At 38.2% G+C, this 16,895-nt stretch overlaps 1 protein-coding gene across 3 annotated transcripts in view; it reads left to right on the plus strand.

Moving 5' to 3' along the window:
- The window catches only part of NELL1 (NEL-like 1 (chicken)), an 837,620-nt gene extending 821,319 nt beyond the window's left edge, over positions 1–16,301 (plus strand). For all 3 annotated transcript variants that reach the window (XM_012643488.1, XM_012643489.1, XM_012643490.1), the window contains 4 exons: positions 967–1,160; positions 11,129–11,305; positions 13,859–14,083; positions 15,606–16,301. In XM_012643488.1, coding sequence (XP_012498942.1) covers positions 967–1,160; positions 11,129–11,305; positions 13,859–14,083; positions 15,606–15,656 — 647 coding nt within the window. In that variant the 3' untranslated portion in view covers positions 15,657–16,301. The remainder of the gene's footprint in view (positions 1–966; positions 1,161–11,128; positions 11,306–13,858; positions 14,084–15,605) is intronic.
- Positions 16,302–16,895: the final 594 nt, after the last annotated feature.

The following is a 16,895-nucleotide window of genomic DNA, read 5'->3' on the forward strand; positions in this document are numbered from 1 at the left end:
TTATCATAAACAAGAAAGACCTGACACACTGGTAGCAATTTCTTGAATGGCCTCAGAACTAGTACCAATGAGTAGTAGTACTTCTACCAATCTCAATTTAAGGAAGACATTTTTAAAAGAGTCATTCAAAGATGGAATTGGCTACCTTGTGACATAATGGATTGCTTTTGGGGAAAGCACTTAAGCTGTGGCTAGACAGGTATGTGTCTGAGATGTTAAGGTCACTCAAACTTTAAATGTCAGAATGGGCTGACTGGATTTATGCTTTTGTTCCATTCTTAGCTGCCAATAAAACACAGAACAATATATTTATGTCTTTCATCAGCATCCATGCCATACCCTACTGTAGCTCTGATTTTTTTTTTTAATGTATGCACAAAAAATGCTGCTGGATATTAGGGTGGGAAGACTTCGATTAGACAAAACACCTACCAAGAATTGTTCTCGTTTCTTTCAACTTTGGTTCCAGGATGTAGGGGAAATCTAATTGTCTCAGGATTGCCAGAATTGCTCACTTGTTCCTATTCAGTGGCTAATACATTGACACCTTTTCTAAAAGACCCAGATCTCCATAGGAGGGGAATGTACACTGTTAATGAATTAACAGTGTTTATGGTCTCTGGATGGAATAGTTAAGAACATCCTAAAACCTGTTCTTAACTGCTACTGGATATTTTAGTAATTGCAGTCAGGCAGCTGTAGGTTTGGGTGTCAGACCAGTCACTTATGTCAGTGAGCTTGGTATTTAACTCTATAAACCTCAGCTCTGTTATTTTCAGAATAAGAACAGATCCTCCCACACAGAGCTACCTTGCAGAATTAGTGAGATAGTGCATATGAACAATTAGGCACAGTACCTGGCACAAGACAAATGCAGGATAATGTTAGCAGATGCTATGTGAAATGATTGTTGTTTTCTAAGTTCCCTTGGCTAGATTCTAAGCATCTGTACTTTCTGTATTGCAGATATCGATGAATGTGCCTTAAGAACCCACACCTGCTGGAATGATTCTGCCTGCATCAACCTGGCTGGGGGCTTCGACTGTCTCTGTCCCTCTGGGCCCTCCTGCTCTGGTGACTGCCCCCATGAAGGAGGACTGAAGCGCAATGGCCAGGTGTGGACCCTGAAAGAAGACAGGTGTTCTGTCTGTTCCTGCAAGGTGAGGCTGATGTGATACAGCAGAAAGTCAAACTGTTCTTTCTTTTCCTCCCTCATCTCTCTGCCTCCTAACCTCTTTCCCCCTGGCTGTTGACTCATGGGTCTCCTGTAGTTCCTGGAAAGGCTTCTCCTGTTCTAATCTACACTACAGCCAATCATGCTGCTGAGGCAGGCAAGCCTGCTTTCAATCGATCGTGCTCCTAGTCAATAGTGAGGTGTGGGGTTGAGAAGAAACTGCAGAGACGGGGCTGCAGGGCCCAGAAGCCAATGACAGTCCTCCCACTAGCAGTTTACAGTGCCTTTGAGGTTACTGGTGAGCTGTAATAAGCTCTCATCCCACACTTTTACAAACTAGCTAATTAAAACTACTCTTTTCCTAAAATGAGCATTTGCCTGAACTTTCTCACTTTTGTGGTGACATCATCCGGAAAAGCAGGCTCAGACTCGCTTCCAGTGTCAGAGACAGGTGGACTTTCATTTTAAAGAAATGATAATGAGGGTATGAGGCCTCTTAGTGCTGGGCTATTCCTTACAGTAAGTTGTTTGGAAGTGACTTTATTGCTTATAAAAATAAAATTCTGTCATCATCTGGTTTTGCTTTATGCTTTGCAAAATGGGCCTATTAAAGTGTTTGATTTCTTTGTGCTTTATTTCTTCTTTTGTTGATCTTGCCTATTTATTTTCCTTTGTTACTGCTGTACTGTAGCTCTTGCCTTGTATTTCTATGTCTGTTGGAATGGGACTATTTAATCTTGGGCTTTACGAGCATGGGAACCAAGAGAAATTACTTGCTTAGTATCCTCTTAGAGAATTGGGTCTCCTAATACATTCCTAGTGTGTCCCCTAAAAACAGAGCTGAAATGAGCCTTAAGAAATTCGTCCAGCTGCCTTGACAAGTCGGCCACACCTCAGCAGACCTGTGGCACCTATTTAGAAAAGTAACCTTATCAAGTGGTTAGATTGTTACTCCATTACACCTGCTTTGTCCTCTTACACATAAACCTAGTTCTCAAATTCAGGTCCATTTTTCCCATTTGTTGTGTACCTGCTATGTTTCAAGCCACTCTGAAATTTAAAAAAAAAAAAAGCATCTTATTTAAGTCTTACAGTACTACTTTGAAAGATGATGAAACTGAGTTTCAAAGGGATCAAGTAACTTGCCCTAAATATTAAAGATACAAATGTCTAAGCTGGGTCTTGAAGTCCATTTGCCTGTCCCAAAGTTGATAAGTTGTCCCCTCTTGCCAGATGTTCTGTTACACGCTACAGATGGTATCTGTCAATCAACTTGACTGAGCTCAAACTCTCAACTCAGTATTATGTAAGTGATGGATGGGACATTCCCTCAGGAAGTGCTGAAGTTATTAAGTATGATATTTAACCATGTGGTGCTAACTCAAAGGGCAAATTTTTTAAGAGAAAGAAAAGCTCATCATGGGTTAGAATATTTGAAAAGGGCTTATGGAAGAGGTTGGCAATTAGATCATCTATTCAGTTAGTACAAGGGGGATGAATTCTTTGCTAGTTCTTTTCAAGAAAATATTGTTTTTCTAGACTTTTGGGGATGATCACAACATAACCCAAATCCTTTTTAGGCTCTCTAGGTCCCCAGTCCCGGGAATAGGTATAGGACTGTAGTCAAGGCTTGACTAGTGTGAGACCAAAATTCCTGTCTCAGTGTTTGTTTTATGTAAGCCCACGATTAATCAGGGAACTTGTCATTAAAATGTTTCCAGAGCTTCTTTAATTAACTGTGTTAATAATCCAAGCAGTCTGAATTGATTTATTCTGTTTCGAATCCTAAAGTGTCTCCAATGTCTTATGAGAATTAGGCTGAAATTGCCAGAGGAGATGAGCAATTCTTGTAACTTTACTTTGTTAATACAATGCACCTCCACCAACAGCCCTCCCCTTTCTGAGTAAAGTACTAAGCAGATTTCTCTATATAACTCTGTTTTCCAATTGTACTCATTACCCATTTATAGCATCGTTTCCCAGAGGTCATGAGGGGAAAGAGCCTGGTTTTAGGAGCTGAATTAATATCCCTAAATCAGATTCTGTAAGTCATCCACATAAGGATGGTCAAAAATAGATCATTTTGTTTGTTTCCATTACTTGCAGTTGAAAATGTTCTGTTCCAATCTGACAAGAAATATCTCTAGTACTTAAACATCCAAATGGATGGTTATAATGGCATCATCTTGGAGGCTAAGAAATAAGAGTGAGGCATAAAGTACTGTCTTTTCAATCATATCCTTGTTTCAAATTCAGATAAAACCAAATCACACATTAGCAGGATTGCACAAGCTGCCAAAAGGTCAAGGCATATTATTGAAAGAAGCAGAGTCAAAGTTCTCTTAAAAGACCACTTTCCCTCACGAGAGTCAATAACACCAGGTTAGCTACTCGTGTTTCATGAAAATTAAAAAAAAGGCCTTGAAACATGTCCACAGATGAATGGAGTTCAAGTGTAAAGCTAGGCCAGCACAAATGGATTGGGGCTTTTGTTTAGATTCAGTGTATTTCCTTGGCAATGACAATGTTTTTGTGTACCGTTAGACCACCGAGCTGATTAGGCAGAAAGATTGCTGAACTGCTTGGAATCTGTATTTCTCCAGCATTATCCAGACCACAGAAACCCAAATGAAAAATGGTTATCTTTCTGGGCTTTCTCCCTAAATCTTGGTTACGGACCAACTTCTTTTCATAGATATCTATCTGTGGTTCTTCTATTTGTAAATTTGCTAAGGGCCTTATACCTGTGCTATATGGGAAGGTAGAGAGGTCTCAGGATTATTAGCTTCTAGGAAATGCAGCATTTTAGTATGAGTAGTTGTATTTATTTTGGAGATCATGGAGATGAAAAGGGAAATGGATACAGAAATAATTAACCACCTGTAAATACTATGGTAGGGCTATGAACAATTTGCTATGGGAACCTAGAAGGGGAAGTACAGTTGGCACTCTGTATCCATGGGTTCCACATACATGGATTCAACCAACTTCTGATTGATAATATTTTAAAAAATACAAATTTAAAAACAATACAACTATTTACATAGCAATCTAGAGATTATTTCAAGTATACAGGAGGATGTGTGTAGGTTATATGCAAATACTATGCTGTTTTATATCAGGGACTTGAGTATCCACAGATTTTGGTATCTGTGGGGGATCCTAGAACCACTTGGCTGGAGACACCAAGGGGTGACTATATGCTATTTTCTAGAAGGATGCAGAAGGGAATAAGGAAAGACTTCATTGAAGAGGTAATCTTTGAATGAGACTTTCAAGGATGAGAAATTTAACCAAATAGATTTTTGAAGGAAAGTAAATCCCAAAGAGAGGTAATCTCAAATGCAAAGATATAGAAGTGCAAAAATATATGTTGTGTTAGAAATATGAAGTGAATAATGAGCTCAGAATATCAGCAGCAAGAAGAGTATAGGAAGGGTGTAGTGGTGATGAGCCTGGAAATGGAGCTAGGCCATGGAATTTAGACTTCGTCCCGTGGGTAGCAAAGGAGTATGAGAAATTTTACATTTGGGATTGACATGGCCCAATCAAGATCTGATTGACAGCATGATAGATGACCTGAGGAGATGCAAGCTAACTAGAGAGAAATTGCTTTAGGACAGTGAAGATGAAAACCTGAAAAAGGGATAGAGAGGTAAGATCACATGGAAGGAAACATAGAAGTGAAATGATGGGTCCTGATGACTGATGATGCTACAGACTGAGCCTCTGTGGCAATTTCTTCCCTGTTCTCTGGGCAAAGGTGAAGCTCTAGAGTGGCCTGTTTGAGACTTAGCTGCCCATTTTCCTGGGTGAACAGGGTTCAGGTACCACTGACAAGAGAGAGAGCTAGAGTTTGCAAGTGGGGCTTTTATACACTCGATAGCTGCTACTATACCTACACCTACTCGTTTATCTACACCTATGCTTACTACTACTATTAGTAGTAACTGGAAAATCTACTGGGAGAAAGGGAACAAACTGTGAAGGCCAGATTTCATTTTTATGCTTCATGCAGTTAAAAAAAAAAGTGAGCAGCATTTATCCTGAAACTAAAGTAATACTAAAGACTTGAGTAGTGCCAAGTCTTGAGTTTTTCTGGGGATTACAGAGATGAGAAGGGAAAAGGTTACCATAAATAACCAGTCAACTACAATGTTACAATAAATTCAGGACAAATTGCTGTGACAACATAGAAGGCAAGGTGGAGAAGACCTTTGCCATAAGATTTCCTGTAATCATGGTCATTTGACCATCTGATGGCTTCATTTGAACCTCTGCTCAGAAACTGAGGAGGATAACCATGCTAGGGATGCCTAAAGGACTCACATGTCTCTTTCTGGCAAGAAGAGAAGAACCTGATCTGCAAGGAGCAGCCAGGAAACTGGCTCTGCCATCCTAAGTACTGCACTCACTCACAGGTTGAAGATCAGGGATAAGTCGGTCTGTGTTTGGGGCCGGGCTAGAAGTTAGCTTTCTGGATTCTCACAGTCAACTCATAAAAATGCTTTCTTTTGCTCTTTGAACCCAACCAGCAGCATTACCAATACCTTCCTGTCTATGGTGTTTTTGATCGCAGAAGTTGGCTGTCAAGCCCCAAGATTTTTGTTTCTTTTTCTTTAAAAGTAGAATATATTGACAGTTTTAGTTCAGCCCCCAAAATGCCAGGGGTCCTGTTAGGGCACAGGGTCTCTATTTCCATTCCCCTGACCCTCTCCTATTGTAATGTTCCAAACCCTGTCTTTTCATCGTAGGAGTTTGAACATGAAGCCATGCTAACTCCCCATTTGACTGGGTGGTTGTTTCTCCATCAGTGGTTTCAAAACTTTCCCTTGCACCAGAATCACAGAGGGCTTGTGAAACTTTGATCACTGGCTCCATCCTCAGTTTCTGGTTCAGTAGGTCTGGGGGAAGGGGGGAGCACAAGAATTTGCATTTCTGACTAATTCCTAAGAGATACTAATGCTTCTGGTTTGAGGCCTATGTTTTGAGAATCATCGCTCCGCTCCAAGAATCCTTCTGGATTTCATCTAAAAACATTTTTTCCTACCCTCTAGCCTCCTCATCATACAAGGATGCATCATAGGGAAAGTCATTGTTATAAAACTCCAGATTGTGGTCTAGTTTTCATTTTGTTGTTAACTTTCTACATGGAAAGGTCATTTCCCCTCTCTAAGCCTTGTTTCCTTTCCATTAAAATAAGACAGTTGGATAAAATGACTGCTAAATGTGTTTCTACCTCAGGTGCTAATTAGAGAAGACTAAAGGACTAGTTTGTGGGCAGTGACTTGAAGGCAAAATTAATACTTTGTAAAAAGATTGGATATCAAAGTCCCATAAATTTGTGTGTGAGAAGATAGAATAGATGGCTCTGGAGTACAACTCCTAATTTTATAGTTTATGTCAGAGGTCTGCAGACTTTTTCTGTAAAGGATCAGATAGTAAATATTTTAAGTTTCACAGACCATAAAAAGCCTATGTCCCAAATAGTCACTTCTGCCACTGTAATGTGAAAGCAGCCATAGACAATATGTAAATGAATGAGGGAACCTGTGTTCCCATAAAACTTTATTTACAGAAACAGGCAACAAGCCAAGTTTGGATCATGGGCATCAGTTTGGCAACTTCAAGTTTATATTATTCAGTTTACATAAATAAGCTTATCTAAGTTTACCTCCTTGATTTAAAAGTTTCAAAACTCTAAGGAAAAAAATTAGTGGTATTATGCAATCTGGAGTAAATATATCAGTGGTTTGACTGTTTAGTAATAGAATTTGTAATTTACAGTAAAAAAAAAACTTTCTGTAGTATAACAAGAATAAATTCGTTTTTATTTGATGGAAAAGTACATGTCCCTGCTTTTTAAAATTCAGAAGCGATTTAAATATTTTAACACTTATAATTACTTATAGCTGAACTTTTACTATAAAACTACATAAAAACAGCTTCTGTGGCAGAAGGGTGGGAAAATATATCTTTGCCATTTAAGTGGGGATTGTATGAACCACCCTAGTTGGGGTAGTGGTCAAGCTCTGGGAATAGCCCCAAAGATCTATGACAAAAAGGATTACCCATTATCAGTGAGCTCCATTCTCTCTCCAAATTTGGGTTCTAGTGTGGTTGTGCTCTGTGAGCTGAGTTTTTATAAGGCATTCGAATTGAATTAGTGGAGCTACCTATGACATTTTCATTATTAAAAATGATTTTCTTGACAGTTACTCTGTAATTCAAAGCCAAAGTGAACATAGCCATTGTTCTGAAACATGTTAGAAACTAAGAGGGATCTATCTGGCATTTTCACATAATTGATGAGATGTGAAATTGCTTTATTTTACACTCACCCTGGAGGCTATCTATTTATTTTTATTCATTCTTTTAATCAGCACATGGGAAGAAAACTGACATTCTGATTGGGTCTCATTGCCAAGTTGTACAGTAACCTCTTCTAAAATAATTTATCTCTGTGTTTCACGTGGCCACAGACATAGCTATGTGGGCTCCTGAGGCTTGGTCGTTCTATACTTGAAGAAAGAAAATATCGTGCCATCAGAAGCTGAGCTGATCAAATGGTTTCGTGTTGTAGCTATCATTACTTTTCTCAGCTTCTGTTGGTTAAAATAAATCCCCAGGGAGTCATTTTAGACCATGCATACACAAGCAAAATACATTAATGAGTTAAAGTAACGGTGTATGAGCTTAATCCAAAAGCCTATTGTTAGATAACTAGGATCTGGAGACCTCTTTGTCCAGATTTGCTAAATTCTCTGACTCAATTCACCTGCTTAACTCTAGAGCCTCTCTCTATACACACATGTACAATACACACAACTGTGTGTATATAACTTTTCATCTCTTGATGTTTTTGAAAAACTGATTTCTTGTCATTTTTTATAGTAATAGGGCCAATGAACACACTGCATTTTTCAACTTGTTGCTATATAGATAGCCCACCTGTCTCCTTTCCATTCTCCATAAAGAATGTAAAGCTTTTAAAGGTTTCCTCTTTAGCTGACACTAAATATCTCAGCAAGCCCTGCCTGATTACTCATTGTTATGAAGTAGATGAAGTCCCTGAGGGCAGGTCTATCAAGTTTGCAGATGTCACTAAGCTGTGAAGGAGGGTGGTCTATGGTGGATGACAGAAACGGCAGTTAGGAAACACTGTGACAGGCAGGGGAGAAGAAATGGATCTAACAAGGTGGAATGCAAAAGAAATAAATTATACACTTGCTGCCCCTAAACAACCAAATGCACAATACAGGATAGGGCTTAATGAGATTTTAGTCTTCGTTAAGCTCAATATAAGTCAACACTATGATATAACCAAAGTAAGAAGGTAAATGCAGTCGTGCATTGCTTAACCACGGGGATACATTCTGAAAAATAAGCTGTTCGGCGATTTCATCATTGGGCAAACATCATAAGAATGTGCTTACACAAACGTAAATAGTACAGCCTACTGCACACCTAGGCTATATGGTGTTGCCTATTGCTATTTACACATGGTAAGTACATAGGCACTTAAACCATGAATGGACCTTGCAGGACTGGAAGTTGCTCTGCAGTTAGTGAGTGGTGAGTGAATGTGAAGGCCCAAGACATTACTGTACACTACTGTTGACTTCATAAATACTATATATACATTTAGGCTACACTAAATTTATAAAAAATTCTTTAATAATAAATTTACTACAATTTACTGTAACTTTTTCTCTTTACGAACTTTTACTTTTGACTTTTTTGGTAATAACACAGCTTAAAATATAAACAATATATAGATGTACAAAATATTTCTTTGTGTTTTTATTCTGTAAGCTTTTCTCTATAATTTTTTATTTTTATGTTTAACGTTTTTGTTAAAAATGGAACATAAACACGCACATTAGCCTAGGCCTACACGGTGTCAGGATTATCAATATGACTGTCTTCCACCTCCACATCTTATCCCCACTGGAAGGTCTTCAGGGGCAATAACATGCATGAAGCTGTCATTCCTAAGAAAGCAATGCCTTCCTCTGGAATACCTCCTGAAGGACCTGCCTGAGGCTGTTTTACAGTTAACTTTTTTTTTTTTTTATATGTACAAGTAGAAGGAATATACTCTAAAATAAGGATTAAAAATATAGTATACTAAATACATAAACCAGTAACAGTCATTTATTATTATCAAGTATCATGTACTATACATAATTGTATGTGCTACACTTTTATACAACTGGTAGCACAGTAGGTTTGTTTAAACCGGCATCATCACAAACAAGTAAGTAATGCCTCGCACTACACCATGGCTACAATGTCTCCAGGTAATAGGGATTTTTAAGCTCCATTATGATCTTATGGGACCACTGTCGTATATGTAGTCTGTCATTGACCAAAGTGCTGTTATGTGGCACATGACTTTATTGAAATAAGTCTGCATGAAATAAAGCACAGCACTTAAAATGTGGTGACCATGAGACACAATTCACTGTTAGAAGACCATTTACTAAAGTATATTTAGTTCTCTAACTCTCAGCTACCTCATCTGAGAAATGGAGATAGAAATTTCTATTCCATAAATTATCAGGATTAAATGTGACAATGCATGTAAAGGACTTTGTACAATGCATGGCACAAGTGTTCAGTTTATGATAGACGATGATGGCAATGATGATGATGATAGGGAATACTCAAAACTGTTGGAGAAGTCAACAATGGCAGTGAAAAGATTAAAAAGTATGGGACTTGCTTGTTGAGAAATTAAAGATGTTTAACACAGAGATGAGACAACTGAGTGAATACCTAAGAGCTATTGTCTAAGAACTGAAGAGTTGAAATGTGACAGAAGGTGTTGGGAGTTCTGTGATGACCAAGGGTATGAGTTAAGATCAATGGATAGATATAACAAGTAGTATAATTTTCAACATTAAGAAATGCACAGAGATGCACACATTGAATGTTATCCATACTGATGAGTTCAAGACTGGAGAGCTTCAAGCGTAAGCTTGATGACTTTTGAATATGGTTGCTGTAAAGAGGATTCAAGTATAGTTCAAGAGATTTGGTTATGTGTCCTTTAAGGTACCTTCCAGCCTCAAGATTCTTGTAATCTTTGTAAATATTGGGCAAAGCAGTTATACCCATAAATGGCGATGACAGATCTCGTCTTATGTTTTTAGCTTCATCATTGTCTAAGGCAGGAAGTTATTGTGAGCAACAGACATAAATAAGACAAGTTGCAAAATGTCTAATGCTTAAGTACTGTTTACCTTCAATTCTTTATAACTGTGAATCCTCAGGGCCAATATTCCAGAAATTGTGCTGTGCCTACAATTTGGGGAACACTTCAAGATGGAAGGTGGCACCTGATTGTAACCCCCTGTAATAGAGAGCCTAAAGGCTATCTTGTAGAAGAACAATTGTTTTGAAACCGTAAGACCTGGTGATGCTGCTTAGAGAACTGCTAACCTGTGTGATCTTAAATAACTCATTTATCCTCCATGGGCCTCAGTTAATTTTTCTGTAACAGGGTATAATCAGACTTTCTTCCAGAGTCAGGACAGGGATAGAATTAGATGAATGCACTTGAACATGTTAAGTGGTATCATTATGAACTAGAAAAATACAGTAGTGTGATTTTCCACTCCAATGAGTTTTCAATAATAGAAGTATGATTTTTAAGGACGTATTTAGAAAAAAATTTTCAAAGAACATATTGACTTCTTTGTTAAACTTAGAAATGTCTCCATTTTTACTTGGGCTGCATTTCAGGAAAGGTCAGGGAAAGAAAGTGTGTTTGCATGAGTGCACAAGCATGCTTGTTTTGAATAAAATGAGAGGTGGCCAGGGGACAACTAAGACTCTAAGAAATCTTTCCTCTGCGCTCTGTAAAGTGTTTATGAGGTTTGGTTTTCATAGCATGGCTATCCATCATTTCCCTAATGATGAAACCTCCTTAACCTCACTTCTAAACAGGACGGGAAGATATTCTGCCGACGGACAGCTTGTGATTGCCAGAATCCAAGCGCTGACCTTTTCTGTTGCCCGGAGTGTGACACTAGGGTCACAAGTCAATGTTTGGATCAAAATGGACACAAGCTCTACCGAAGTGGAGACAACTGGACCCACAGCTGCCAGCAGTGTCGGTGTCTGGTATGTCGGCTTCCTTTGGAAAGCCTTGTCCCTTTACTCTGCAAGGGGTTATCATCTCAGCTGCTGTGGGCTCTAGTTCCCAGCTGTTCATAATACCATGCAGGGAGCTGAGGGGCCTGTGGCTCACTAAGGGGTGTATGATCTGGCTAAAGACATTTAGATTGTATTTAAAACACTGTGCAGGACAAAAAGCATTCATGGGACAGATTTGACCCAAGTGATGATTGTTTACAGCTGCTACTTTTTAGGAACTCCAGACCAAGAAAAATGTCTGCAAGATAGAAAATTTTCAAAATTTTGACTGATACTTATAGTCCTTATAAAGTCAAATCTTTTATTTCTTGTAACATAACCCTTAAAGGTTTCAATATGAGAGGTAACAAACATAGTAGAAATATCATGGATTTAATAAAAGAGACCTAGAATCCAACCCTGATCTTCCCACATGCTGGCTCTGTATGAGTAACTTGGGCAAGTCCTAGCATTTCACTGATCATTCTTTTCCTCACATGCACCCAGATGTATGAGTACCTATTTCATAGGGCTGTTATGAAGATTACAGAATATATGTGAAGGGCAAATGCAGTACTTGGCACATAGAAGGTACTTAATACATGGCAGCTACAATTGCTAATATTTTCTACTTTGAAAAAATCTGTTCAGATGCTAAATGTTCATACAGAAAAAAATTATTATAGATATTAACATAGGGATACTAATGATATAATCGTATTTGAGAAAGTCCGGAGAGAAGGTTTAATGTCTGGACCTGGTTCTTTTTGTTTCAAATTATACCACAAAAACAAAGATTTCTAAGGATGGGAAGACTTTTAAGACACATTGTCATAGTGAGTGTGATGTTCCATTTGTAAGGTCACAATTATGGCACATTGTACCTGGGTTGACTTCTAATGGAAACTATTAGCTGTGTGTCCATAGTGTAACATTTGTTGAAATGAATGATTCAGTCTATGGGTAGCATATAAAAACAATAATTCAGAGAAATTGTGTTCTAAATTTCCATCAGATCTTCTAAAATCTCAAGGTGAATGTGCAGATAATCTTAACAAAATACATCTTTCTTAATCATTCCTACTACTGAGAAGTATAACTGAGATAAATTAAAATTATAGCCAGTTTTTCAAACTCCTATACAAAAACAAATAAATCTAACACAACCACAGAATTAGTTTCCGTGTCAGTCTGGAAAATTGCATTTCTTTCTCAAGAAGCCAATCATCAGGCAGTCAGAAGAATTTGTATTAATTGTATGCATGAAATTTTCACAGAATTTCAAAAGTATATCCTCTTCCATCCCCAGCCCCTACAGTGAATATTTCCCAGGAAAACTGAAGCTCTTGAACACATAAGAATTACTTGAGAATAATGTGGGTCATATTTAATGAATATTTATCAAGAGTTTGAATGTGCCAGATTCTGGATGATATATGGTGAACAAGATAGACACGATCCATCCCTGCAGAAAGATCATAGTCTCGTGAAGCTGAACAATTAAACAACAGTTACAATGAATTATGAGTGTCACTATAGAAGAAAAGACTGCATAGGGAAATGGTTCTATCATGGGCAGCTTAATGGAGCCACAGGTGCCAGATGCCAAGATACATAGAGGCTCCATTTGAGCTATAATATATAAAGTTCGTTAGCCACCTGTTACACTCAAACCATTTTGAAATGGTTCTGATATTGCCCAACCTCAACTTTACATTTGATTGAGATGTTATAATGCTTCAAGTTCTGCTATTGACCTTAAGAGAAATTAATTTCTTTTTGCATAGTAGCTGGTATCGTGCCATTTATTTATTGATTTTATTAGCCTTTATTGACCAAAACTGTGCTATGCATCAGGGAGAGAAAGAAACAAGCCCATAGCCTGAAAGCGCAAAACTTAATGCAAGACCGGGCACGGTGGCTCACGCCTGTAATCCTAGCACTCTGGGAGGCCGAGGCAGGAGGATCCCTCGAAGTCAGGAGTTCAAGACCAGCCTGAACAAGAGCGAGACCCCATCTCTACTAAAAATAGAAAGAAATTAGCTGGACAACTAAAAATATATATAGAAAAAATTAGCTGGGCATGGTGGCACATACCTGTAGTCTCAGCTACTTGGGAGGCTGAGGCAGAAGGATTGCTTAAGCCCAGGAGTTTGAGGTTGCTGTGAGCTAGGCTGAGGCCACGGCACTCTAGCCTGGGCAACAGAGTGAGACTCTGTCTCAAAAAAAAAAAATTTAATGCAGAATAGTACTGATAAGTATCATAAAAATAATTATAGGCTGTACTTGGCACAGAAAGAAGCAGACCTAAGTCCTTCTGTGGACTGCAGTATAGAAGAACAGCAAAAGCATCCTGAAGGAAGTGATACCTATAAGTAGGTCTTCAAGGAGGAAGTGTATTGTACCCACAATGGTGTTAACTAAAAATATTCAGTGAAGAGAATGATGAGAATTACTGTGCTCTCTTTCCCCCTCTGTGACTTTGGGAATAAAATTATTCACAGGAACAATGATGAGGCATTTTTGGCTTTCTCTCCACAGGAAGGAGAGGTAGACTGCTGGCCACTCACTTGCCCCAACTTGAGCTGTGAGTACACAGCTGTCTCCGAAGGGGAGTGTTGTCCCCGCTGTGTCAGTGACCCCTGCCTGGCTGATAACATCACCTATGACATCAGAAAAACTTGCCTGGACAGCTATGGTGTTTCAAGGCTTAGCGGCTCAGTGTGGACAATGGCTGGATCTCCCTGCACAACCTGTAAATGCAAGGTAATTGGATGTCCTGGGGATGGTGAGGCCTCAAACAATTGCCAGAGAACACTCGTAGGCAGTCCTCTCCTGATGTTTCTGAATGCAGTTTTCATGTGGCATGGTGGAAAAAGAGGCAGTCATTACTTCTCCTAGGAGGTTAATATGTCTGATTGGAGCATAGCTGCACCTTGTGTGAAGGCAAGTCCCTAATGGACACGCAATAAAATACTCTCTCTTGCCTTTAAACTACAGAATTTTAACAATTGACTCTAGGCTCAATTTTGGGTGATTTAAGCTATTTTGAATGGCATATTTAAAACAAAAAAAAGGAAAGAAAGAAAGAAAGAAGGGAGGAGGAAAGAAGGAAGGAAGGAAGAAAGGCAGACAGCCAGGCAGGAAGATTACCTACACCTCCTTTCAAGCTAAAAATTTTGCTAAGTTCTTTTATGAGACTATCAATGTTAGGGAAAAAAGTGCTCTGTGAAGTTGTTTGCTGTAATTATCAGAGTGCCTAAGGTGGTGACCTGCAGCTCTTGGTACAGCATTTGATTAATTGTGATTATTTCCCTGTCTTTTTGGAGGAGTGCCAATGAGACATCCTCATATGTCTCTAAGATTAAAAATTGACCCCTCCCTCCTTTCAAAGTTCACGACTATAGCTTATTTGGAGCAATGGTTAGTCGGTGTCAAATTCTCTGCCAAAACATCTGTTTAAGATTCCCATGATTAAGCACGTTAAAAATACGAGTCTACTTGGTCCCATTAAACCCTGGCTCAGCTTCAGGCATCAGTGGAAGGTTCCCAGCTTGCCTCTTTATGCTATTATAAATGTGGATTTTTTTTTTTTCTTTTTCCTGGAAAGTAACATCGTAAATGCAGCCCCAATAGAAAAAGGATCATATCAGTCTTTATACAGTGAAAGAGCCATGGTAGCATCTGATCCTTCAGCCATAGAAAACTAAATAACCAGGATACGTGGAGATCTGAGTTATTTAATATTATTTCTTTGATGTCATGCTTGATGTTCATTAAAGAGAATTATAAAAATATATTTACTTTAATATATGAAATTGATTTTTAATGAATTTCTGAGAATTTATACATCTAAACATACACTATGCCCTTCATAGTCACCATGAGAGACTTTGTATTTATCCCTACTTAATATGCAAACCTTTCTAGAACCCATCTTGGTTTTGCCTTCAGATTCTTGGAGTACTTTTGATTCGTTTTTAAAATGGCAACTTGTCATCTTTCAGGAATTTATTTTTGGAAAGAATCTCATTTGGAATAAGTCCAGCAAATAAGTTGTATGAAAACTTGGAAATCCCAGGGAGGTTTCCCAAGCATGGATGGAATACAGGCAGAGCAGGAAATTGCACGAGTAGCGGAACCCCAGCCAGAGGGACCCTGAAGGGTCTATCAGTCCTTCCTTTTCCTTCTACTCTTTCTCTATCATTTTTAATATAAAAATTGCAGACTGCTAATTGATTTATATTCCATGTCTCAATTGGCTAACACTTGTGTCTTTGATGTACAGAATGGGAGAGTCTGCTGTTCTGTTGATTTGGAGTGTCTTCAAAATAATTGAAGCATTTAAAATGGACTCATCGGGGGAGAAAAATGGACAAAATGACTATCCAACCTGATGAAGAATAGGAGTTGGTGGTTTCGTTCTTTTTTTGTTTTTTAACCACAGACAATTACCAAAGTCTCCATCTGAGGAAGGTGTTTGGGGGTTGCCTTTTGGACCTACCACTTTGCTCACTCTTGCTAACCTAGTCTAGGTGACCTACAGTGCAGTGCATTTAAGTCTATGGTTGTTAAAAGATGTTCCCCGTGTTGTAAATCACATGTTTCCCTTATCAGATCATTTGCAAATACATTTAAATGATCCCATGGTAAATGTTGGTGTATTTTTTGGTTTATTTTGTGTACTAACATAATAGAGACTCGGCTCCTTTTATTTATTTTTCTTGATTTTTGGATCAAATTCTAAAAATAAAGTTGCCTGTTGTGATTTTTTGTCCCATCCACTGCATACTTAGTATTGAGATCCCTATGAAATGTATTGATGAAAATATGTATGTAAAATCCAAATGCATCATACTTATATTTGAAACTGTTGAACACACTTAGATGCCCACTTGTTCAACCTAAACAACTGAAGGCAATTATAAGGGAAGGACCACAAACAATTAAATAATTCTTTTAGAAAGAATTCTTCTTCCCTCTTAAAAAAAAAAGAAAAAAGAAAATCTTAACCCACAATTATTTAGAAATGGCAATGCTTAAGCCTTTCTTGGCTTTAAAAGCAAAATTCTTCTTACCTTAGTTTTATATAATATTTAATAACTTACAAAGCACTTCCATGGTAATTCATGCAAGTTATCATAGTACAGGTGAATAGTATTATCTTTACATTACAGAAGCATGAATTAAGGAGTTCTAGTCAACCAATTTGTTCAAAGCTACTTGATTTATAGTTTGTTGGGGCTGGTAACCAAGTCCCCTAATTCCTCTTTAGTGCTATTTTCTGCTAAGCCACGTTGCCTCTCATAGATGAAGGAGACACCTTTAAGAAAACCTATTTGTATGCTCAGTAGTTATTTCAGAAGAGTGAATATTTCCACTTGAGCCACTGCCATATTTTTAAGAGTTGGCAGTAAGTTATACGAAATGAATAAAATGTGCAAATGACATTTTATCTGAGCCGAGAATTCAAGCTTAGGTTGTAGTTTTAGGTAAATCACATCTTAGTGGTTTGTGATACCTAAAGCTCATGAATTTATACTCTGAATCAAGTTGGTTCATGGATTCTCATTTACTC

The sequence above is a fragment of the Propithecus coquereli genome, unplaced genomic scaffold (assembly GCF_000956105.1).
Source record: "Propithecus coquereli isolate 6110/MARCELLA unplaced genomic scaffold, Pcoq_1.0 Scaffold198, whole genome shotgun sequence".
Classification (NCBI taxonomy): Eukaryota; Metazoa; Chordata; class Mammalia; order Primates; family Indriidae; genus Propithecus; species Propithecus coquereli.